At 44.1% G+C, this 26,582-nt stretch overlaps 1 protein-coding gene across 4 annotated transcripts in view; it reads right to left on the bottom strand.

The window, feature by feature from the left end:
- Positions 1–6,083: 6,083 nt before the first annotated feature.
- The window catches only part of ABCC5 (ATP binding cassette subfamily C member 5), an 82,672-nt gene continuing 62,173 nt past the window's right edge, over positions 6,084–26,582 (bottom strand). For all 4 annotated transcript variants that reach the window (XM_012736930.2, XM_012736931.3, XM_076003561.1 and 1 more), the window contains 6 exons: positions 24,930–25,119; positions 20,693–20,852; positions 10,809–10,887; positions 9,702–9,815; positions 8,892–9,056; positions 6,084–7,542 (listed from right to left, as the gene is read on the bottom strand). In XM_012736930.2, coding sequence (XP_012592384.1) covers positions 7,441–7,542; positions 8,892–9,056; positions 9,702–9,815; positions 10,809–10,887; positions 20,693–20,852; positions 24,930–25,119 — 810 coding nt within the window. In that variant the 3' untranslated portion in view covers positions 6,084–7,440. The remainder of the gene's footprint in view (positions 7,543–8,891; positions 9,057–9,701; positions 9,816–10,808; positions 10,888–20,692; positions 20,853–24,929; positions 25,120–26,582) is intronic.

Here is a 26,582-nt window from a genome sequence, read left to right as displayed (position 1 = left end):
CTTCCTCTCTTCCTGTCCTGTTTCTCACTCCTCAAAGCATTGCTTTAGAGTTACAGGTCTCTGAAAGTCTCTAGCCAACTGCACCAATCTACCACCTCCAGACACCCAGCCATCTCCCACAGTGGCCGTGGCCTTGCTCGGGGCTGATTCCCTGGTCTGTCCACTCCACATGACGCCTGGGCTCCCCTTTTGATGAAAATGGGCGTGTTCAGGGTGGTGTGGCCCTAGACAAGGTCTCCCTTTCTTTGGGTTTCTCCAACAGTGTCAGCCATTGTTGACAGTCCTGAGTTGCCACTGAGTTATGGGACTCACTAATAGAAGGACCTGGTGGCCCTGAAATCCCAGTCCCACGTGCTCAATGTTCCTGCGAGCACACCAGCGAGACTGCTATGAGAGCTCCTCCACGCTGCTCCTGTCACGCACGACCAGACTCTTGTCTGACCACTTCCTCGCCCCACTGCTGTGTGAGTGCCCGAGGCCAAGGACCATTCGCAATCCAAATGCCTTGCGTGTAACCCACTATTCTGTTCCAGTGTTCACTGAATTCATACAGTATTGGTTATTTTTTTATCTTTTTGAGACAGTGTCTCGCTTTGTTGCTCAGGCTAGAGTGCCCTGGCGTCAGCCTAGCTCACAGCAACCTCAAACTCCTGGGCTCAAGCAATCCTGCTGCCTCAGCCTCCCGAGTAGCTGGGACTACAGGCATGTGCCACCATGCCCAGCTAATTTTTTCTCTCTCTATATATATATTAGTTGGCCAATTAATTTCTTTCTATTTATAGTAGAGACGGGGTCTCACTCTTGCTCAGGCTGGTTTCAAACTCCTGACCTCGAGCAATCCGCCCGCCTCAGCCTCCCAGAGTGCTAGGATTATAGGCGTGAGCCACCACGCCCGGCCAGTGTTGGTTATTTGGAGGTGGCTGTCATGGGGGTTGCCAGTGGACACTAGGGTTTTAGTAGAGGCTTTGGCATGGATGCAGGTAGTTGGGCAGTGGCTGTGATGATGACTATGGTTTGGGAAGTGAAGGTAGGATAGGAAGAGGGGTCTGTCATCTGTGTGACCCACTGATCATATGCCATTTGGGCACCAGCTGTCATTTGGTTATTTTGTCCAGGAATGTCTCTCAGAGCTGCCTCAAAATCAAATACAGCATTTGAAGTTTTTCTTTAAGGTGGAGAAGTTTATCAGCCCAGTGGGAGACTTGTGTGCTCAACATTCCCAAGACTGTTGAACTTTGACAAACTTCCTCCCCGCCCTCCTTTGCCCAAGGGTCACAGTGTTCTGGCTGCTGAAGGTGGGACTAGGTGCCTGGAACAGAGACACACCCAGCACACTGGGCCAGAGTGCCATCAGCCTCCAGGGATGACAGGTCGCAGGGACACAGATCTGGCATGGGAGGCCCTGGGTGACTGGCCCCCTCCTCACTTAGCCAAGGCCCTCTCCTCAGTGTGTGATTGTTCGTTTGGCGTCAGCTGTCCCCCAGGCACTGGCCCTGTGAACCGACTATTCTAGGAAGGTCAGTGTCTTTGCCCAGCAATGGTGTCCCACAGTCCTTATCTGGCTGGCACTGGACTAGTGCCAGCTGTGTCACGGGGCTCCCCTTCAGGAAGACGGCTGTGCCAGGCCTGGGGGAGACTAGCTTTGATGGTTCTCATGTGGGTGGCAGCCAGCTTAGTCCTCCCAGGTCCACCTGAGGGGGTGCAAGGGAGCTTGCCTGGCCTAAGGAAGGAGCACAGGAGAAAGGCAGAAATAGGACATGGAGAAGATTCCAGAAAAAGAGGCAATCTTCCCCTAGTAACCACTACCTTCCTCACGGGAGCCAGGAGGAATAGGCATACTTCTGGAACAATGTTCCAAATGAGGTTAGCAGGATCCAGGTTTTTCAGGTCACATTTATGGACTCCCATTAATCATAGACGTGTAAACCTTAGTGACCATCTGGTCCAGCACATGCATTTACTCCTGGTAGCACTGAAACTAAAGTCATCAGATGAGAGAGGAACAGCTTGAGCTCTGGAAGCAGGCGGTCGGGGTCTAAACTCTGTGTGCTTTACTACATACTGCAAGTGTGGCTGAGATAACTTAATCTTCATGAAACTTTCCTCATCAGCAAAATGTGTTAATTATACCTACCTTGTAGAGGGATTCAGAAAATTAAAGGTCACATTGAAAGTGCCAGGTACAGTGCTTCGCACACAGGTGTCCCTAAGTTCTAGCCAAGGGAATTTTCATGAAGCAATGTCTACCATTTTCAGGCCTGGCCCCTAAATACTTTCTGCTCAACATTCCATGCCCTCCCTTCCCTGATCAGCACAGCTAAGAACCTCAAATCTAGAGGTTGGAAGGGCGACTGGAAGGGAGCGAGGCTGGGTTCATGAACGACTGCAAGAGCAGAGCCCTCACTCGATCCTTCCATGCACCACACTGCTCTATGACAGGAGCAGGGTAACTGCAGTGAACTGCTGAAAGCTTGGGGTTATTTGTTACAGCTGTTAGCCTACTCTACTTGAAAACAGAATTAAAAGCTGGGAGAGCACAAGATGGTGATCTAGAAATTGCTTTAAAAAAAAATCAAACTTAAAGGCTGGGTGCAGTGGCTCACATCTATAATCCCAGTACTTTGGGAGGCCAAGGAGAGAGGATCACTTGAGGCCAGGAGTTTGAGACCAGCCTGGGCACCACAGCGAGACCCTGTCTCTATAAAACATAAGAAAAATTAGCCAGGTGTGGTGGTGCACTCCCGGACTCCCAGCTACTTGGGGGCTGAGGTAGGAGGGTTGCTTGAGCCCAGGAGTTTGAGATTGCTGTTAGCTGTGATGACACCACTGCACTCCAACCTGGGTGACAGTGTGAGACCCTGTTTCTATATTGAAAAATAAGGGGGATGAGGAAAGAAGCTGGGAGGATTGCTTGAGCTAGGAATTCAAGACTAGCCTGGGCAACATAGGATTTTTTTTAAAAAAGCAAAACATATATGCCTAGAAAAGCTATACAATACAGCAACATAAGATTGGCTATTTCTGGGTGATGGATGCTTTTGTAATGCTGTGTAACTACCCAAAAATGTAGTGGCTGTAAAAAACATTTTGCTCAGGGATTTGGGAAGGGCTCAGCTGGGTAGTTCATCTCTGATCTATGTGGCACCCACTGGATGGCTGGGGCTGGAGCCAGTTCCACTTCCAAAATGGCTTCATGTGGTCTCAGGATGGTTGCAGGGCTTACATGACAGCTGGCTTCTAAGAGGCAGGACGTGTGAGCTGCTAGGCCACATAAGGGCTTTCTGCAGAACTGGCACAGCACCACTTCTATCATATTCTATTAGTCCAAGTGATCACAGGGCCCAAAGGTGTAGAGAAACAGCTTCCACCACTTGATGGCACAGTAGCAAGGTCATAAGGACACACTGTAAGAGAGTGTGTGAGATGGGAAATACTACTGCAGCCACCTTGGAAAACACACCCTGCCACAAGAGGCAATTTTTGGTTTCTTCATTGCACTTTTCTGCATTTTCCAAATTTTGTACGATAAGCACGCACCACTTTTATAATCAGAAAAAGAGGCTATTAACAGAAATGTGGGCCGGGTGTGGTGGCTCACGCCTGTAATCCTAAAACTCTGGGAGGCCGGGGTGGGCGGATTGCTCGAAGTCAGGAGTTCGAAACCAGCCTAAGTGAGACCCTGTCTCTACTAAAAATAGAAAGAAATTAATTGACCAACTAAAAAAAATATATATACATACAAAAAATTAGCCGGGCGTGGTGGCACATGCCTGTAGTCCCAGCTACTCAGGGGCTGAGGCAGAAGGATCCCTTGAGCCCAGGAGTTTGAGGTTGCTGTGAGCTAGGCTGATGCCATGACACTCACTCTAGCCTGGGCAACAAAGCGAGACTCTGTCTCAAAAAAAAAAGAAAGAAATGTGGCACCCAATAGTGTAGGCAACCATCAGTGCAAGATAAGTTTCTGGGTAGCTGTGTCTTTCTGTGTCCCTGAGGCTCATTACCTTTAACGCTATGCCCTGTTTCCAGGTGATCAATCAGGAAAAGGGTAGGAAGGGGCTGGCACATCATTTAGCCACTCAGCAAACACTATGAATTATTTCCTGGCTGTTCTGAAGTCATTCAAAATGGAAGTCATTGCATTTTATAACGGGCTCTTTTCCTTGATCCGACTTTGTCTCTCTGAAGCAATTCAATTCCTTTTTGTCATGACCACAATGAAAAAAAGTCTGGAACACTGATTTATATTAATACTCAATGAGCATCCATGTATAAGGCACTATTCAAGAGTCAGCTGAATACTGTGATACTTACTAAGCATGTTTATGTGTAAAACATAATACTTAGAAATGTAAAAAAATTAATCAGTGATCATATACAAAGCAAAAGGAAATAAACCTTAAAATAGATGTATGTGTCTGCAAAGTGTTGTAGGAACCCAGAGAAATTTGGTTTGAAGAGCAAGGCTTTGTGGAGGAGATAATATTTGACCTAAGTTTTAAAAACTTTAAACATTTTTTAAAATAAAAAAAAAAATCATGACTTTGTTTGACAAGAGAGGATCAAGGAATTCCAGGCTGGGAAAACAGCAAAGACTTAAAGGTGAGAAAATATATGGCCTGTAATTTAGGAACACTGAGTAGAAAAGGAGGGTTGGAGCCAGATAACGGACACCCTTGACTGCGGAGGTAAGGAATATGGGCCACTCTAGAGGCCACAATCCCCTGGAGATTCCTGGAGGGAGAAGTATTTGACCAACTTGTATTTTTGGTGTGTATTTTGGCAGTAGTAGACAATGGTTCAGAGAGGGACACTGAGGCAGAGAGACCAGTTAAGAGGCTTTAACTACAACATAAAAAGAAGAGAGGTGGGTCTCAATGAGGGCAGAGGGAGGGGGCAGGAGATGGTGATGCACAGGGACTGCAAGGACTGAATTTGGAGAGAAGGGGTAGGAGAGTTAAGGATGAACTCGAAGCTTCTACCCTGAAGGACTAGGAGGTAAATGGTATTACTAGGCAAGGAGTGCTGTCTGAGGCGCCCAGGAAATGCCCAGTGGAGGCCCTTGCAGGCAGCTAGAGACTGGTCCTAAGGACAGAGGCCATGTCCACAGCTGAAGGTTTGTCACTGTGCTGGTGGGAGTGAAAGAATCCATACAGAAAAGGGAGTGGACAGAAGTCAGGGCAGTATCTCCTTTTAAGTGGCAAAGCAGGTTGAGAGAGGTGGGAGGAGAACTAGGAGATGTGAGAGAACAGAATTGAAAGAGGGAAGTCAGCATCATGTCAACAGGGACAGGAAGACCATGAAGGGTGTCTTTCTGTTGACCTTGTTACTTTTTTGGAAGATAAATCCAGTGCACCAGTAAGTGGTTACCATTTAGATCAGTGCTATCCAACAGAACTTTCTACAATGACGGACATGTTCTGTATCTGCACTATACAATGTAGTAGCCACATACGGCTACTGAGCACTTGAAATGTGACAACTGAGGAACTGGATTTTTAACTTTAGAGCCATGCACCTGAATTTTCAAAACAGTACAGGTAGTTTATAAAAAGGGCTGGGTTTAAGATATGATTTCCACTGATGACCAGCAGAACCAATACCAAATAGTTTAAAAGTTTTCTTGGCTACATTCAACACAATATAGTCAGAAACTTTGGAGTGAGTTTCTGACTTTCTGAATGGGAACTAATTCTCTCAATGGCTTAATTTGAATGAATTGGCTGAAAGGGCAATTATATTGTTTGAATTGCTGAGAATCTTCAACAAACTATTCATTTTAAATATATTTTATCCTGACCACCCACCTCTCTACAACATTCACCTTTCCCACTCCCTAATCTCTTATTAGCAGAAAAGGAGCTTTATTTGGGGATGATGCCCAGACACAGGCTGGAGGGACTAAGGCCACCAGAGGTGATTCCAGGCATCTTATGCCCCATGGCCCTGGCAACCAACCAGCGCTGCTGTGGGCCCTTCCCAGATGCACCTCCACTGCTGGATGTTCGGATCCCAGGCTCCAGCACTTCAAAGCCATTTAAGGACATTTCGCTCCCCTCCCAGAGAACTATGTTATACACCAAGAATTTTACAAAATCCAAAATAATTTTATTCACTTTTTCAGATTTTTGCTTCCACAAGGTGTTCAGCAAACATGCTAAGGCGACAGAATGTCTAGTTGGTCACGACATGCAACGCTGACCATTCAACTGATGACAGCAGTGACCACGCCCACCTGAGCTACCGGCCCCACAGCACAAAGGGGGTTTGCGGGAACACACCGAACCACACAGCAATCAGCAACCTGAGGTAGGTCTCTTTACAGTACAAAAAACTTCTACGCCAGTGTGAGACACTGATTAGCAAGAGCTGCTTAAAGTTGCAGACTTTGGAGAGAGGAAGAGACTGTGCGACAACTGCAGTGAGAAAGGAAAACAGACCCACGAAACCCTGAACCCTGTCACTGAACTGTGGAGGTGTGGGAACAGGCAAATGAAAAAGTACCACCTAAAAAAAGCAGCAGTTGGCTCCAGGGCTTGGAACCAACAGGTCTAGGAGCTGGAGAGCTCTGTGCAGTGGCCAGCGTTAGGAACCTGAGGCAGTGGGACACTCTGTGAATAGACTGACTTTTGTTTAGAAACAACAGCAAAAAGAGGAAGGCAGGAAAGAAACTCCCCCCACTCTGAGGAATGTTTCTGTGATTCTTATTCCTGTTGGAGGGAGGGAAAAGGGGCCTGGGGCTGTGCCCCATGCTCTCCTAACAGAAACATAAGTGACACCAGGACAGAAGGCAGGAGCCCTGAGAATCCACGGCGCTCTGCACGGCCTCCAGCAGCCCCGCCTGCTCCACCCGCCCTGGGGGAGGTGGGCAGGCAGCACGGGGGGCCTGGAGAGCCCACTATTGCCACACACCTTCCTTTGGACACCCAGAAAACCTGGCACCAAGAAACCACCAGCTAAAGAAGAACAAAATGCTATCCTTCCTACAGCCTAATAGCAAAACCAGATCTCTAGTACAGCAAACTGTACAAAAATGATAGAAAGGAATATGCACTGTTATTAGCACAGTGCTTATTTTAATATAAAATAAACAGCTTACATTTTCACTGTAAATATAGGCTATGTACAGAATTATATATAGATATAGCTACACGTATAAAGCTTCATTATAGGCCTCTGATACAATTATAATAACGGTTCCCTGAACCTCTTAGAGTGCAATTAAGAACAAAAACTAAATTTTGTTTACATGAATATGGAATAAATACAATAATCAAAATAGGACTCTCCCTAAAAGTGAAACACACAAGCCAATCCTGAACTGCTGTGCGAAAGATAAAATCGGGAAAGGCAAGGTTTCGGCAGGAGGACGCGATGAGGGGCCCGCCCCAGGCAGGGAATGGCAATGCTCCAAAGAAAAGGGACTTCCTCAGTGAGAAGGAGTTAGCCCTTGACAGCGACCTTGTTCTCCGCAGCAGCAAACATGGCATAGAACCGGGAACTGTCATTGGACAGAAGGACCGATGGGGTGTCAAACTCCACCACCTGCAAAAGAAGGAGATGAAATCAGGATGTGACTCTGGGATAGTCCGAGTGATTTAGAGGATCTACCGCTCAGTAAGGGAAGTCCCAAAGCCACCTGAAGATGGAATCAGGGGACAATTCACCTGCCATGCCCTATTTTTCTTTTAAACTAACCAGGGTGTAAGGGAAAATGGCCTCTGGACCTCCTTCATGTAAATGCCAATTTTCAGCGTTGAGAATGAAGGAATCAATAGGTTCTACAAACTACAGGGGGAACAGTCACAGCCCAAGTCCAGGGCACACCAGACAAATGTCATTTCAGTATGCAAGCTTATCTAAGACCAGGGAGAGCTCAGGATGCCTACTTGGCAGGGGGAAAAGGAAATAAGGGATTGACTCAGTCAATTGTCCATTCCTATGATGGACTTCTATGCAGCTGCTGAAGATCACACTGCAGTAGAAACTGAATGACACGCTGGCAGAACCTGCCACCTATGACAGGATGAAGATGCACACACTCACTTTCCTAGTCTCCCTTGCCGTGGGGCAAAGGCATGGGACACAACCTTGGCCAAGGAGACATATTATTATTAATAGAAGACAAGTTACTCATTACAAATGGCTTGTTATTTCTGCCAAATAATTAATTTACTTTCATCCCAGGGGCACACAAAGGAGGTATTTGTCCAACATACATTTACTTAACATCTACTTGTGCAAAGAACTGTAGTACTAAACATGCCAGGAACCCAAAGATATGGGTATGGCCCTGCCCCTGGAAGCTTTGGGCCATATCTTCAGGGACAGGCAGATTGTGAGCATGGAGATATGGGGGAGGGAACAAGGGGAAAGGATGTTTTAGGTAGAAGGAACTGAGTAAAGACAGGTGAAAAGCTTAGAGGATACAAAATTATCTACAGTCAACAGCACCTGCAAGAGAAGAGTGGGAAATAAAGAAGGCCAGGCTGGGGCCAGACTGTGGGAAAGCATAAAACAACAGGATAAGAAGTTTGGCACCGTTGCATAATTGCAAAATCAAACATGTGGTGGCTGGTCTCAATATGCCCTGGGTAATTCTTGCGTATGTGAATGAATCATAAGTACATGTGCTCTCTGACTTAAGTCTGCTCATAGCAACAAAAGAATAAGCAGTAAAGTGAAATGAGAATCCCCTAAGAGTGTGCCTGATTCGATTTCTTGATTGGGAGAGCTGTATCCTTCCCAATAGCAACCAGAATAGGGTTGCTATGACAGCTTATCTGAGGGCCCAGAACCACTCGAAGATGGCAGTCAGTCCATCCCTGCCAGGGGCCAGTTTTCCTTCCAGACAAGGCCGCATGCCAAACCAAGGTCCCTGAAGGGCTCAGTACCTGTCCCTGGGCCAGCACCATAATCCTATCAGAGCCTAGAACTGTGTGCAAGCGATGGGCGATGGTCAGCATGGTGCAGTCTGCAAATGCTTCTCGGATGGTCTCTTGAATCAGTAAGTCTGTCTCTGTGTCCATGGCAGCTGTGGCTTCATCTAAAATCAGAATCTGCCAGGGAAGCAGAGGAGAAAGAGAGATCCAATAAATTCCTTAAGCCTTCACTTTAATCTAGGTTTTACTAAAATGTATTTCATTATTTTGATTTCTTCAAATAGGTACACACATGTGTAAAAATATCCTGTTGCTTAGAATTGATATAACTTCAAACCCACATGTTTGCCTTGATTTCCACAAATAGCATATTCATGTAATACTGATCTAGTCAAATACTTGCCCCTCCTTGTTCTGTGCCAATGAACATGTATTCCACATTAAACCTTTATGGGCCTCCCTTTTCCCGTTTGTGAAATGAAGGGGCTGGATTTGATGACCTGAAAGTCTCTTGCAATTTTTAAATCTTCCAAGTCTATGGTTTGCAGTACTATAGCTACTCGCTGGCCAGAAACAAGTCATCCTTGGATACTGGAAGGCTCACTGAAGTTAAAAATGAAACAAGCCCCCACCTCCCTGCAAACCTGTATGACCAAATTGTATCAAGGTTAATTTAGAAACATCTCTGGTCATGCTCTTAAAAGTGCCACAGCTCAAAGTCAGGAACACCTTCAGACCCATGCCTCAGGGCAAGGCTGCACTGCAATGTTCCCATTCTGCTCCTCGGCCCCCCCTTTCGTGCCAGGCACCAGGCTGCCTTACCTTACAGTGGCGGAGCAAAGCTCTCGCTATGCACAAGAGCTGCCGCTCCCCCACCGAGAAGTTATCACCGTTCTCCATCACTTCAGATTCAAGTTTCAGAGGTAGCTGAGCAATCTAGGGATGAGGCAAATAGATATTTTTCAAAACTCCAGAGGCAAAAAGGAATTATTCTGAAACAGATTAAGGAATTCCTAGCCAAGTCTGGGGGATGGACACACTTAAAGCTCTGACTTGAGGGGGGAGGGGAGGCATGGGCAATATATGTAACCGTAACATTTGTACCCCCATAATATACTGAAATTAAAAAAAAAAAAGAATTCCTAGCCAAGAACCTGGCTCATCTAGAAATAAGGTACAGGTGTGATGATCATGTGTACTATGAGCCCCATTTTCTAGGACGGTCCACATTTCAAATAATATTTTGTTAGCTTATACCGTCAAAATATCTCAGAAATTCCAATAGGAAATGGAGTAAGAAAATTACTCTCCTTCTGAAGTTCAAAGCTATAGGCCTATGGCTGTCAAACTTTTCTTTAAGCTGCAGAACCTGCTCTTCACCTGAGATTGTTTGAGGAAGCCCAATATAAAGGAGAGAAGAGCAGAGTTCATCCAGCTGAATTAAGGCAGGACTCCGAGATCCCAGGCACACTAGAGACCAGGGGTACCAAGTGCAGACTGCGGCTGCTGGCGGCGCCTGCTGAGTTATCCTAAGAGGGCTGTGATCCAGACGCACTCGCCGCATTTTCTGCACACTCGATAAATAGCAGCTCTTTTGCACATATGTGGATGCTTCAAAAGCATGTTATATTGTTATGATTAACAAGACAGAAATTAACTTAAGAGTATTACTGAATTCTCAGTTGTCATTAATATCTTGTCACTGGACAGAAAGTATAAGGCCAATATGACCACAGATGGTATGGGAGGTGGGGCCGGGAGAGGTCAACTCTTCCCAAGTTTCTGAAAGGCCTGGGAAGCCCTGCCCTGAAGTCCTTTTCCACAGATGTTCTGGAAGCAGCAGCCAGTGCAGGCTGGGGAGCAGCAATAGCACTACTGTGTTCCCTCCCTTGCAATTCTAGCACAGCTCCCCCTCGGCTCTTCACTTACACATTCTTTCATGTGTGTTCTTTCCAGGGCATCCCAAATCTGGTCTTCAGTGTACTGGTTGAAGGGGTCCAAATTTGATCTAGGGAGAAACACAAGAATTTCTCAGAAGTCCAGCATGTAAGCCACCTAATTGCAACAGGTGCCTGTGCACAGAGAAGGGGGACTCAAAACCCTGACGGCCACAGATGGATGGCTCCTTCCCCACCCAGCCAGAGACAGGCTATGAGAACAGGCTGGGCCTCCCTTCCTTTTTATAAAACTTGATTGAACTTTTATTATCTTTATTATGTAAATAATGCAAGTTAGTTATAGAAACGTTTAAAAATACAGATACGCGAGACATAAAACAAAAATCAGTACACGGTTTAATCACATCTAATGATACCCCTAGAAACAAGCACTGCTAAAATTTTGGCATATATCCTTCTAAATTTTTTCTATTCATACATATGTTAAAATGCATCTATTTATGTACAAACTTAGAACTGAATCAACAATATCTTCCTCAAGGAAATCGAGATGATACCAAAAGAGTAGGATTTGACATGTTAAAGATAGGAGAAAAATATCTTTGCCAGTAAGGATGAGGGTGGAGAATTGGTGGTAGAAAACTGGGATGTTATAGTAATTCTAAGTGCCATGTCTTGATCTAAACATACCATTTACAGGTTGTCATCTGAAAGTATTATTTGCTTTGCTCATAAAATTATGCTTGGCACAGGGGAGCGAGGGAAATCTGTGGGAGGAACATGAACTTCAGCTCTATGGCACATTTGTCTCTATGTCTGGGGTTGCCAGTTACTGGCATGCGAAGACAAGCAGGTCATCATCACTCAACTCCACCTGAGAGGAGGAGAGAAGCCGTCTTTCTGCCTTGGGCCTGTCACATGGGCTTCTCTGGATTGCGGGGGGCCTGTGGCCCTGCCCTCTCAAGCCCTCTTGCCCCCGTGCACATGTGCTCCCCACTCTTCTGCTTGTGAGACTCTGGTCTCTGAAGCTATCACTGTTGTTATTATGGCTACAGTTCCTTCTTGTCCTTCAGGTCTTAACCAGTGTCACCGTCAGGAAGTCCCCTGCCCCTTACAGCCTAGATCACGTGTCCCTGTGCCCACCCGTGTTACGGCACTCATCACCGTCATGGTCTCCCCACTCTCCACCCTGCTGGATCTTATTCACGGCTGTGTCCCATCACCAGCACACTGTTTACTATTTTTGTATATAGAAGAATCTATTCTTCCCATCTGTATTCGACTTCTTGATAAGAGACATTAGTAAGTCACAACTTCTACATCTCCTGTAATAGCTCAGGCAAAGAGCAGCGCAGTGGAGGGAGAGTGTGCACACCAGGTCCGGGAAGACTGGCCTCAAATTGCGGCTCTGCCTCTCACATCTGCAGGACCTTGGACGAATTACTCTGCAATCTCCTCGTCTGTATAATGGGGACATAGCGACACTACTAAGTAGGTTGTTGTAAACATTAAGATAGTATATGTACAGTGCCTGGAGCACAGCAATTACTGGTATCTGTTAAACTGACAAGGTCCATGTGGGCATGTTCGATGTCTGGTTTTAAAGCTTGGTGATTTCTGACTCCTACTCAATGCCTTTTCCAAGTAGACACAATACTCACAGGATCCTGGACACAGAATCTGAAATAGTTCTGATAAAGTCCTGCCTGAAAGGTCTGGATGGGAAAGACTTATCTCCATGGGCATACCATCTACGAAGGGCACCTTAATTAAAAAAGAAGGTGTCCAATTTATTGATAATCCATGGGATAAGTCTGAGGAGAGGTTCATCTGCTTCTAACCAGAAAGACAAACCAAGAGGTACTGGATGCTCCTGATCCTCCTTGTCCCTCTGTCCCTCTGCAGTCCGCCTCCACACGTGCCCAGAATGACGAGATCAGTGCGTACTGTTCTCCTTTCCAGCTGCCTTTTAGGGCACCTTCTGCACCAATACACCAACAATTAGGGACAGCCTGAAACTTTGTTCTCTGCCCCAAGTCTGAGGAGTGAAAGGTCACTCACACTTTTGTCTGGTTTAACAAAGACTGCCGGCAGCTCCTATGGGGCAAGGTTAGCAAGACAATCCTCCGAGTGACATTCATCCAGGTGGCAATGCACACTTTCATGACAAAATATTCTCTCTCCTATTCATGTGGTCTAATACGGACCTACTCATCGTTCATAGTTCACAAGTTGAGTCGAGAACTCAGAAAAGAATTCCGAGTCACTCTTTTCAGAGTGAAAAGAGATAAGAGCCAGTGGGCTCTGACCCCTTCCCACTTTCTCGTGGAGCAGCTCCACTTGCCCTCTGGAAAATCCTTTCTTAAAAAAATATTGCCAAGCTGGGCTTTGAACGACCAATGGGAAAAGAGATCAGACATTTCTCAGGCACTGACTGTATTTCCCAAGTACACAATAATCACAGGATCGTGGATACAGGATCTGCAATAGTTCTGATAGAGCCCTGAGTCGAGTCCTCTGCACAGAGTAAGACCTCAATAAATACATGCTCAAAACTGAAGGAGTCCATAATGTTGGTCCCCAGAATAGGAATGTGTGGATAACTCCCTTCAACTTGGCCTAGGCAGTGTTCTCTAACACTGTTGAGTGATGCCCACTAGTATAGGTTGAATTACATCTCCCAAAAAGATATGCTGAAGTCTTAATCCCCAGTACCTAAGAATGTGACCTTCTCTGGAAATAAGGTCATTGCAAATATAATTAATTAAGATGAGATCATATTGGAGTAGCAGAGCAGGGTGGGCCCTTAATCCAATATGACTGGTCCTTACAGGAGGTGGCCATGTGACGGCAGAGCCACACATGGAGAATATCATGTGACAATGGAGGCATAAACTAGAATGATATATCCATAAGCCAAGGAATGCCACTGATAGCTATAAACTACCAGAAGCTGGAAGAGGCGAGGAAGGCTCTCTCCTACAGGTTTAAGAGGGAGCATGGCCCTGCTGACACCTTGATTTCAGACTTCTGGCCTGGAAATTATGAGAATAAATTTCTGTTGTTTAAAGCCACCCAGTCTGTGGCACTTTGTTATGGCAGCCTTAGGAAACAAATATACATAGTGAGTTCATCAGATACCTCTTCTCAGACAAACTGCAAATACAACAGTCTCCCTTATCTGTGGGGGATGCCTTCCAAGGCCCCAATAGATGCCTGAAACCTCAAATAGTACTGAACCCTGTATATACTATGTTTTTTCCTACACATAGACACCCATGACAAAGTTTAATTTATAAATTAGGTACAGTAAGAGATTAACAATAAAATATAACAATTATAACAAGATAGTATAATAAAAGTTATATGAACATGGTGTCTCTCACAAAATCTCTCTCTAGTATATCATATTTTTGGACTACAGTTGACCATGGGTAACTGAAACCACAGAAAGTGAAACCACGGGGACGGGGGGACTGCTGTACGCAAGGCCGCAGTGGCCTGCTCACTGAGACTGCCCCATCGGACTCTCTGAGGGTGAAGACTCAGCAGATACGCTGACAGGCTCAAGACCCTGCCCACCTAGGCCCATCACACCAGTGGAAGGAGCCTCAGGGGACTCACCAGTGGGTTCCACATGTGAAAGGAACACTGACACACACCTGTAGGTGGTATACATGCACATTCGCCTTAATCATCTCAATCAGGGACAGAAAAAAAATACACCCTCATTAGAGAAGCCAGATGGTCCTGAGTCCCACCCACAGATGGAAAGCAAAGTTATGCATGCACTGCATCGAGAGTGTTCAGTTAAGTGGATGGATAGGAAAAAAGTATCTGAACATGAGGGCGGTTATTTTTAATCATCAGAACCCCTCGAGTCCTGATGTTGCCAAAAGCACGTTTTCAACTTTTGTTCTTTGCATTTTATTTTTAGCAACAGCCTACGCTAGCCTATTGACCACTACTAAATGAAGCCAAGGATATCTCCCAGAGTGTGAGAGGATGCAGCAATTCGCTCTTGGTACAGAAGACACGGTACTAAACCATGCTGCCATGCTGTCCTGCCCACTGTGGTGTGACTCCTTGGCAGCCTAGGCCTCAGAGCAGATGTTGGGATTCACATACCTTCTTCTACTAGGAAGCTAAAGGAAAGCTCAGAATAGTTATTCAGAAATATTTTGGCTTTTAGTTGTTAAGAGTACAAATAAAGTGAAAAAGGTTAAAAGAAGAAAAGTAGAGTAAATGAAAAATTACTAGAGAGAGCACCAGAAATTGTGTAAAAATTTTGGGGGGATGTGGGAGGCAAAGAATATTTTATAGATGATGGGAAAAGAAATATAACTAAAGGTCAAGACCCCTGAGGAGGCAAGCCTAGCTTGATTTTGGAGAGATGAATGTACCTCAAGGTTGTGGTTAATAGTGGTGTCATGGGATTAGGTCATTAGGTATGAAGTGTCTGATTTCTTTAAGTACTAAGTTCAATAGTTGTTATCTCTGACATTTCCACTTTGACACTTCTCATTTTATTTTTATTATGAAAGTACATTCTCATTCTTTCAAATGCAGTTTTTGGCTTGTGATTATCTTTCAAATTTTTTTTTCCAGCAATTTTTGTAAAACCATGGATAAGTCAAAAATTTGTGTTATTTTTGAATATGAATTCTGTTGTGGAACCCATGCTATGCACAGAACTCGAGATACCAGCGAAGTGTTTGGGAAGGATGTGGTTAATGAACACAGTTTGTCAATGGTTCCCGAAGTTCCATTCTGATGCTTTCAATTTTGAAAATGAGCCACGTGGGTGACCTAAGACCAGCTGGATAATGATGAGCTGAAAGCTGTAGTGGAAACAAATCTGTCTCAACCTACATGTGAATTAGCAGCAAGGTTTGATGTTACTATTCCAACAATATTGGACCATTTGAAACAAATGGGCAAGATAAATAAACTGGACAGATGAGTACTGCATTAAATAAATGAGCATCAGAAGAGAAATCATCTTGAAGCTTGCCTTTCTTTGCTGTCACAACATAAAGGCGAAAGATTTCTACACCATATAGTTGTGTGTGATGAAAAATGGATTCTTGTTTACAATTGCAACCATTTGGCACAATGGCTGGATAAAATGAAGTGCCAAAAACATAGTCCAAAACGAAATAATTATCAAAAAAAGCTAATAGTGTCTGTCTGGTGGTCCAGCGCTGGTTTTATCCCACTACAACTTCATGAAACCTGGTCAATCCATTACAGGAGATGTCTACTGTATGTAATTGTATGGAATGGTGAGGATGCTTGCGATTAAGCAGCCAAGATTGGTCAATAGAGACAGACCAATCCTTTTGCAAGACAATGCTCAACCACATGTGGCACAAACAACACTGCTCAAACTACAGAGGTTGGACTTGGAAACTCTCTGTCACCACCGTATTGACCAGACCTTTGCACCATCTGACTACCACTTCTTCCAGGGTTTGGACCACTTCTTGCAAGGAAAAATATTCAATTCTGAACAAGCTGTGGAAAACGCCTTTTGCGATTTCATTGCCACTCAATCTCTAGAATTCTTCGCTGCTGGCATAAACAAACTACTGTTAAAATGTCAAAATTGTGTTGATAGTTTAGGCACATACTATGATTAACTGTACTGCTTTTTGTTTGAAATATAATAAACTAAACTTTTGATTTGAAATCGGACATTTCATATTTAATGAAATATTTTATGTATTAACCTACTTCAGAAGGCAGCACAGTGCGTGGTGAGCAGAGCCCAGACTGTAGCCAGAGCGGGTTCAGATTCTAGTTCTGCCACTTCTAGCTGTGTATCTTTGGGCCAGTCATTTGACGCTCGCTCTGTAGGTTTCAGTTTCTTTGTCTATAAAATAGGCATAATAGTGGTACCTATCCTTGTGGAGTTTTGAGTATTGAATGAATTAAGACAATTTAAATGCTTAGGACAGTATGTGACACATAGTAAGTCCTTAATAAGCTTAGCAACTATTATTGCTGCTGTACTGTTTTTTACACCAGCAGTGTCTGGCATAGAACAACTTTTCAACGTATGCTAGATGCCACCCAGGGCTCTTCAGAGAGTTATTCTAGACTTGGCATTACCTTCTGACATAGAGACTAGAAGTTTTGCAGAATTCCCAAGTTTTACAGGGACTGAGACTGCCTAAAAAGGAAAAGGGTGTTCCCTTAAACAACAGAGTAAGAAAGTAAGTTAGAAACAACTGAAAGGCCTTGAGATGCTAAGAAGCTGCTTCAACAAATCTGGAGCAACTTCTATGCCACCTACAGTACAAGATGTTTCTGTCTGGAGGTGCTTTGAGTCTTGGATAAACCAGTCAGCTGTGGACTGTTTCTTTTTTTGCTGTGACTGTGAGCTGAGATCTAGCGCTGTTCCTCCAAAGTAAGAAAATTTAATGAGCAGATCAAAGGAGAGACAGCATCCAAATAGGAAGAAGAAAGAATAGTGCTTCATGTTAATGAATGGATGCCAAGCAGAACTGCTCCTGGTGATGAGAAGGTACCCAACAGCCTCAGGGGACCAAGAGTCAGAGACAGACTAGAGTGACAGCTGGACATGGCCAATCTCACCACCCGCCTAGCCAGGCTTCAGATAGTCCTCAGGACAGAAAGCAGGGAGGTTAAGGCAGAGGCCAGGGCTGGGCTTCCTGGAACCTCGAGGAAAAGCGAGAGGAAAGCAAAGCGGTGCCAGGGCCATGAGAGAGGGAGGCCAGTGAAAGTGTTTAAGTCCTCCTGGAGAAAGGGCCTCTCTTCTTGGGGCCAATTATCAGGGCAAAAGGCAGGGGAAAGTGACAGGCCACAGAAACACAGGCTTGAGAGCTCAAACCGAGACAGACAGATGAGAAAGGGATGGGACACAGGTATTGGACTAGACTGACATTTGGGCTAATCTGAGGAGCGGCGTGGTCCCAAATCATCTGGGCCATGACTTATTTGTATACATAACAACTCAGAAATTTATATCTTATGACTTTCTGAGCTTTGTTTGACTTGGCTTTTACTTTGCTTTCCCTCTTCCAAGTTTTAATAGCTGGCTGGTATCTCAAGATGCACCCAACCCCAATGCTGGTTAACGGTGGTGGAGATAGTTTCCAAATTCAGGGTCTCCGGGAGGCAGCTGAGAAACAGCTGATCTATCCTGCTCTTCCTTGGGAAACCCATTGTAGGTTTTCCATCTTCTAAGAAAAGAAAAGATACTACAAGCTCAATGTTCTTTGGGATCTGTAAGAAACTGCCCCCCCAGGGGTGGGGAATCTGTGGCCTTCTGGATCCTTGAGTGAGGGCTTTTGACTGAATCCAGATTTTACAGAACAAATCCTTTTAATAAAGGGATTTGTTCTGTGAAATCTGGATTCAGTCAGGGGCAGCACTTGGGGATCTTGAGGGCCACATGTGGCCTTGAGGTCACAGCCCACCCCACCCCCCTGCTGGGGGTATAAAAGGAGAAGATAGAAGTTCTGGGATTTAATATTTCCTCAGTATCTACTACTGACTGAAAAGCCAAAATTAGAGCAAAACTTAAATGATTTTCTTAGTTTGCATAGCTGACTGCCCAAACAGCACTCTAAGTTCAGGAACTACAAACCCAGGACAGCAGCAACCAACTACTGAGCTGTCCACAAAGCAGCACACATTTCTCTGGAGGTAACAAATGGTCCCAATCCCGCTGAAGCTACAGTTCCAGGATGTTCTATAAACACTAGCTGCACATCACATGCCCAAGGTCAATTCTTAACTATTAACTCCAGAAGCCCCTAATTCACAAGCCTAAATGAAGTGCTATAAAATCTTAAAATTAAAACTGAGGCTTCTTGGTAGCAGCATTTTCAAGGAGTCTAAAGTTCCAAATGATGATGAAACAATTTTTAAAAATACATAGTTCTTTTGAACAGAACCAAATATTATAGGGCCAATTTTTTTTCAAAGGTGTTCCCATGGTGTCTAAAAACAGGATTATGGGAAGAGCAGATTTGGCAACACTTTTTAATTTCTTAATTTTAGACTTAAGTCTTTAATAAGTTCTAATTCTCTTCTGATGTCACTGGTTTGACCTTGTTACCTCCGTACCCAACGGGAATGATTTATTATCATCAACAGATCCAGTACATGCTGTCCAAATTCAATTAGAGAAATGCCAAAATAAACACACCCAAGAGTACTGGCTGTACATGAATATAGATGAGCATTCAGTTTATTTACTGCTATGGACTAAACGTGTGCCCCCAAAATCCATATATTGAAACCCTAATGTGATGGTATTTGGAGGTGGGGCCTTAGGGAGATATAGTTAGGTTTAGATGAGGTCATGAGAATGGGGTCCTCATAATGGAATTTGTGCCTTTATAAGAAGAAGAAGAGACACAAGAGACCTCTCTCTTCTCTTTCTATGTGTCCTAAGGTAAAGCCATGTGAGGACACAAGACAGTGTCTGCCAACCAGAAAGAGGGTCCTCACCAGACACCCATTTTGGAGTTCCTAGCCTCCAGAGTTGTAAGGAATAAATTTATGTTAAATAAATTATGTTAAGCCACTCAGTCTATGATATTTTGTTATATATAGTAGTCTAAGCAAACTAAGATATCTACCAAACCTTCTTGAATAAATGAATTCAAATGCCATTTCCAAAGAAAAGGGAGGGCCTAGTTTTAAAGACAAGTTTGAATACTGCCTGAAGTTATTCGAAATTAAGTTGGTACCTATTTTTATGGAAACTGCTAAAAATTAAAGAAAAATGGCAATATAACTTTTAGAATGATTTTTAAAAAAAGCTCAATCTAACTCAAATATATAGTTAAAGCTGTTTTTATTTCCAAAGAATGGCAGTTTGAATAGAAATGGACACAAATTATGGAAATCTTTGTTTTTAGGAGGCAGAAGCTTAAGGCTGGTAAGGCGTGGTGGCTCATGCCTGTAATCTTAGCACTCTAGGAGGCCGAGGCTGGAGGACTGCTTGAGGTCAGGAGTTCAAGATTAGCTTCAGCAAGAGTGAGACCTCGTCTCTACTAAAAATAGAAAAAATTAGCTGTGCATTGTGGTGCAAGCCTATAATCCCAGCTACTCAGGAGGCTGAGACAGGAGGATCACTTGAGCCCAGGAGTTTGAGGTTGCTGTGAGCTAGGCTAACACCACGGCATGCTAGCCCAGGCAAGAGTGAGATTCTGTCTCAAAAAAAAAAAAAAAAAAAAAAAAAAAAAAACCCAAGTATAGGGAAGATAATATGAATAAATAGATTTCCTTTCTAGTTACTATATTAACAAGCCACAAAGAGGAATTTTATCTTAGCATGCTGGCAGATTTCAGAAAGAAACATCATTCCAGAGTAAGTATCAAAGGTGGGAGAAGATACGGGACAGTTACAACACCTGAGTAGCACTATGCCTGAAAGCCATCATTAGAACTGCAACTTCAGCATACCCAGGACAGATGACAGAATGGAGCAGGAGGCAGATGGAGGATGATGAGGTGATGAGGCATTTGCCATTTATCGGATGCTTACCATTTGCCAGGCTCTGTACTTATATAGTTTGTATGAATTTACTCAATCTTCACAACAATGGGCCTCTAAAGTATCCCCATTTTATGGGTGAGGAAACAGGCTTAGGGATGGGTAATCATCCAAAGCCACAAAACGGAGCTCTGGGCCCAAATCTCTCTGACCTCTTCACCACCATGCTGCAGGCCTCCCCGCCCCATGTCGTTAACAAAGTAGCGTGTGCAGTGGAGCTGCTGCACCCTTCCGCAACGGGAAGCACATGGCACAGGGGAGAGCATTGGACCAGAGTTCGCGAGAGCTCGGCTCCACGTGGAGGCTCCAGCACCATGCGGTCCAACATGCCCACCAGGCCTCTAGGAGAGGCACGAAGCCCGAGGTGCTCAGGTCCTCACCTGACAGTGCCACTGAACAGCACTGGCTCTTGAGGAATGATGGAAAGTTTGCTTCGGAGGTCAGCAAGGCCAATGTCACTGATCCTCACTCCGTCAATCTTGATGCAGCCTCCAGATAACTCCACCAGACGGAAGAGGGCCATCCCCAGAGAGGACTTCCCTGATGGGTCAGAAGACATACAGAAAAGCAGCTCTATTAGTGCATTCTTTTTTTTTTTTTTTTTTTTTTTTTTTTTCAGACAGAGTCTCGCTTGTTGCCCAGGCTAGAGTGAGTGCCGTGGCGTCAGCCTAGCTCACAGCAACCTCAAACTCCTGGGCTCAAGCAATCCTTCTGCCTCAGCCTCCCGAGTAGCTGGGACTACAGGCATGCACCACCATGCCCGGCTAATTTTCTCTATATATTAGTTGGCCAATTAATTTCTTTCTATTTATAGTAGAGACGGGGTCTCGCTCTTGCTCAGGCTGGTTTCGAACTCCTGACCTCGAGCAATCTGCCCGCCTCAGCCTCCCAGAGTGCTAGGATTACAGGCATGAGCCACCGTATTAGTGCATTCTGTCAAGACAAAACTGGTTTATCCTCAGGGCAAAATCATCTATTTTTCTATTTCTATGTAACTATTATTTCAACCAATTAACTGAGATGTATAATATGACAGAAACAGAAAAAAGTGATTAATTTTCCTGAGCTACCAAACAGATAGCTTCAAATCACAAAGCTTCAGGCTGAGAAGGAGTGAGAGGGACCATGCTGTTAGAATAAAACAGAAAAATGCCTCCGGTCACCTTAGGAACAGGTACACAGGGTCTGATACCTCTTAGGCAAAGTCAAGAGAACAGAGATCTCCCAGCAGGCATCTGGAGGGGAAACCAGAGGACAAGATACTTTCCCTCTCTCTGTCCTCTTATCAGAGCTGAGAGGGGGAGACTTAGACAAGGCCTCCCATTGCCATGGCATCAGCTGGAGAAGTTCCAGGGACACACATGCAAGGGAAGAAGGTTTTGTCTTGAGTCCACAAGCAGATGTCAATGACCCTACCACGACAGTAAACTACGCAGAGAAGCAGGTTTGGGGGAGAGAATGGTGAGTTCAGTATTAAAGAGACCAGCAACACAGGCTTTCTTAGTTACATCTTCATCTGAAAAGTTATACAAGTAATATAAGACAACATCAGTCTCTCATGATCTCACTACAGTAATTTTTTTTTTTTTTTTTTTAAGACAGAGTCTCACTTTGTTGCCCAGGCTAGAGTGAGTGCTGTGGCGTCAGCCTAGCTCACAGCAACCTCAATCTCCGGGACTCAGCGATCCTACTGCCTCAGCCTCCCGAGTAGCTGGGACTACAGGCATGCGCCACCATGCCCGGCTAATTTTTTTTTTTTTTGTATATATATTTTTAGTTGGTCAATTAATTTATTTTTATTTTTGGTAGAGACGGGGTCTCGCTCAGGCTGGTTTCGAACTCCTGACCTTGAGCAATCCACCCGCCTCAGCCTCCCAAAGTGCTAGGATTACAGGCGTGAGCCACCACGCCCCGCCAGTACTGTAATTTTTGACATGTTTCCTTTCAGTCTTTTTCTCAGAATTGAGATCGTCCCAGAGATACAATATTGTAGTTGCTTTTTTTCACTTAACATTGTATAACAAGCACTCAACCATATTATTAAGAACTTTTTAAGATAAAATTTTAGTGGCTGCAACATTTCATCATGTGGAGGTATTCTTACTTGTTTAACCAGCCCTCTAATGTTGGACATTTTGTTTATATAGAACTTATTATAATAATGTTGTGGCATGTATCTTAAGGCTGAAACTTTACTGCTACCTCAGATGATTTCTTTGGGAAAAAATCTCAGAACTGCAATTATCTGTCAAAGGATACAAACATTTAAAAGCCTCTCTATATAGTGTCAAAAAAAAAAGCTTTGCTATAGTCTTGTCTACCTTTCTGCAACCTGGAGCCACAGTTTAGATTTGGAGCTACAGTGTCTTAACTGCTGGACCACTTTCCTTTGGCTACACGCCTAGTGCCTGATCCTTCTACCCTTCTCCTGCCCGTATGTTCTGAAAGACCTATCATGAGAGCCTCGCCGAGATTACTATGACTCTGTCTCTTCAGCAGTCATTGAGGGTACAAATAGCCTGATTTGCCCCCTGTGTCTACAGTCACACCTTGCAGCTGGGATTTGTCCCCTGGGCACACCCCTGTCAAACTACCTAACAGGAACCTGAAAACAACCCATCTTCCTAATGCAATAATCCTCACATCTCTCTACCAGAAACAAGTTGGGAAACCTGGTTGATTATGTAGCAGGACAGTTTTTCTCCTAGAAATGGATGACTCTATTCAGGATTGGAGGACTTGGTCATGTGCGGGCCCCCTACCCAGATAATAAGGAGGGGAGAGAGACACTCCGCTAGGACCAAGGCAGTACTTTGTTTTAACATCTAAGCTAACAAAGGAATGGTACTCGAATGAATGGGTCAGGTTGTTCCACTTTAACAAAAGGTGCCTAGGTATGGAATGCCTAGGCTGGAAGACTTCACAGTTCTCTGAACCTAGACTACCTTTGCACAGATGGAATGTGCTGGTAAGAAGGGCAACAAAGTCCTCATAGTGGTGTCCTTCATTGTGACCAAGGCAGAGCCAGGGCTCATGAAACCTGGAAGCAGCTATATTAGGGTTAGAGTGCTTAGATTAGGATTAGATATTAGGATTAGGGTGCTTTGGGACAGCACCCCCTGGCCCTACCCGCACCCTACACCCTTGGCTGAAGATTCTTTTCCCAGTGTGAAAAACCTGGAGGCAATGTCTCGATATGAAATAATTCCCTCAAACAGAAAGCAGGAAAGGCTTTTTTCTTTTCTTCCTTAGAAAGTACTTTAAAGTTAAGTTGGCCAGAAAAGATAAAAGACTTTTGTTGTTATTGTTAATGGCAAGAAAAAAACATGCAAGAGTTTTGATGCCAAGGAAGCCTCAAGTCCAGAAAGCCAATAATAACTGAACCAAAGAGACCTCTTATAGTAATACAAGGATAACAGGTTACTAAAATAAGACAAGACTCAATCTTTGAAATATTATTCAAGAAGGAAAGAGGGAAAGAAATAAATCACTCAGGTACTGACCTTAGATATCAAAGGGCCTATAGTAACACATTTCCAAGAATAAAAGTGAAGCAAAACACCTAAAATGAAGGCCAATTCTCTATTTTCTCTATTTCTTTTTTTTTCTGAAACAGAGTCTCACTCTGTCACCGTGGTTAGAGTACAATGGCATCATCATAACTCACAGTAACCTTAAACTCCTAGGCCCAAGCAACCCTCCTGCCTCAGCCTCCCAAGTAGCTGGGACTACAGGTATGCACCACCATACCTGGCCAATTTCTTCTATTTTTGGTAGAGATGGGGTCTCACTTTTGCTGAGGCTCAAATAATCCTCCCACCTCAGCCTCCCAGAGTGCTAGGATTATAAGCATGAGCCCCCGTGCCTGGCCTCAATTTCTTTACAGCTGATGTCAGACAAGAAAAATAATTTCTGCCTTCAAAGGAATATAGTTTCTGATAAATATGAGACTATCCTAGCATTATGTCACAAAGTCTTTAAAATTATTCATAAATTTTGACTTCTTAGAAATAGGAATATTCACTGCAATGCTACTCATAATTGTGAAAAATTAACCTCAATTCCCTACCAATTGGTTAAACATAAATTTAACCAATTAAATTGGTTAAATTGGCCTATGATTAAATATAAATATAAATTTAACTGGTTAAACAGTACATCTACAAAACAGAATTTTGTATTATACTGCATAGCAATCATTCATCGACATGGGAAAATACTAATAATTTTAAAAGAAGGTCACAAAACAGTATGTGTAAAATGACTACATTTTTGCAAACATATGTGCTAACAGAAAAAGCCTCATAAGATATCCACCAAAAACATTACAGTGCTTATCTCTGTCAGGTGGAGTTCTGAGTGCTTCTCCTCTCGGCACTTTGCTATATGTTCCAAGTGTTCTGCATTGATAATGCATACATTTATGATTGGAAAAAGCATTACATGTCATCAAGGCAGGGTTAAAAATAAACCTAGAATATTAGTTTTCGAGAGGCCTGTGACACTAAACACTAATCTAAAAGGGATCTGGTTTAAAGGGATGAAAGTGATATTCCATAAATTGTTACATTCTCTGGAACCTTTGGGTTCCCCAGAGAGGGCTTTGCACGTCCTTACCCGATCCTGTCCGCCCCACAATGCCGATCTTCTCCTTAGGCTTGATGGTGAAGGACACTTTCTTCAGGACCAGAGGGAGGTTCTCTCGGTACCTCATCTCTGCGTTCTCAAAGGTTACCTCTCCTTCCTGGGGCCAGTCAGGGGAGGGAGCCTTGTTCTTAATCCTGGCAGGTGCTTCCAAGGAGAGCGTCTGGGGAGACAGAAGTGGCCCGTTCAGACTGACCACAGATGGCTGGGGAGCTACAAGTCTTTGTCACAGAGAATTAAAACCAGGACAAACACAGCAGCCATACAGAGGCAGCTGCCACCCAGGCTCCTTGCCAGCAAAGAGTCCTTTGGCAGTAAATGCTTATCCTCATTAAATGAGACAGAGCACAACGGCTACTGGCAGCAGCTTAGGGAGGGCAGTAATTTTCAAACTGCTTTCTGTCATAAGGAACTCTCCCACAAACATGCCTCAAGGGCTAAGGGAAAGCCTACACAGAGGCATGAGGCCTTCCATCCCTCTTCAACCACAGCAGTTTTTATTGGAATTCTTTGAAAATGTTCCACTTGAAATAGAATCCTACCATTTGATTACCATTGGCCTAAACCCGAAGGATGCAAACTAACATTTATTAAACATCTAATCAGATCCTGGCATTTTGATACTGTCTTGGTCAATCCAGGAGACACAGACTTATAATTTCAGTTTTGGCACTAACAGCTGTGTGACCTGGACATGTTCTTTCTCTCTGAGTCTTAGTTTCTTATCTGCAAATTGTAGGGACTGGATTAGATGATCTTGGAAATCCATTCCATCTTTAAAATGCTGTGATATAGCTTTAAAATGCTGTGATATAACTGCTTGGGTAATTTTTGTCACCAATAGTCACACCTCACAATGTTTTAAAACTCTATGGCAATTAGCTATGGCATATGTAGCCTTATTGGGAAGTTATAGCCAAAGACTGCAGTGGCCCAGGGAGTGGACCAAGCTGGAAAGACTCTGTGTTGGGACAAACAGTCCTCAGAAATGTGACTGGTTTGAGAGGGTCCACTTTGTACCACCACTGACCATAATCCTGACCTCTCCCCAGCATGAGACTCTCGCCATCTGTAATATTAATTCAAACAACACACACCCATATGTACACACATGTGTTGCCCACAGACCAGAACACTGGGCAAAGAGGCTAAAGTCTAAATATAAAGAATAGCTATTACCAGATACATTAGATAGCTACCTGCTATTTTTTCTGAAAACAATCATTTGTTAGTTAAGAAATATCCTACAACTGGGCCGGGTGCGGTGGCTCACGCCTATAATCCTAGCACCCTAGGAGGCCGAGGTGGGAGGATTGCTTGAGCTCAGGAGTTCAAGACCAGCCTGAGCAAGAGCGAGACCCCATCTCTACTAAAAATAGAAAAATTAGCTGGGCACAGTGGCATGCACCTGTAGTCCCAGCTATTTGGGAGGCTGAGGCAAGAGGATCACTTGAGCCCAGGAGTTTGAGGTTGCAGTAAGCTAAGATGACACCACTGCACTCTACCCAGGGCGAAAGAGCAAGACTCTGTCTCAAAAAAATAAAAAAGAAAGAAAGAAATATCCTACAACTAATGAAGTTCCCTGTCAAAACAAATCAGTGAAGCATGTCTCTATTAGAAAATACA

This window comes from Microcebus murinus, chromosome 1 (assembly GCF_040939455.1).
Source record: "Microcebus murinus isolate Inina chromosome 1, M.murinus_Inina_mat1.0, whole genome shotgun sequence".
Lineage (NCBI taxonomy): Eukaryota > Metazoa > Chordata > Mammalia > Primates > Cheirogaleidae > Microcebus > Microcebus murinus.
The sequence above is the reverse complement of the archived record's forward strand: the minus strand, read 5'-3'. Positions and strand labels throughout refer to the sequence as shown.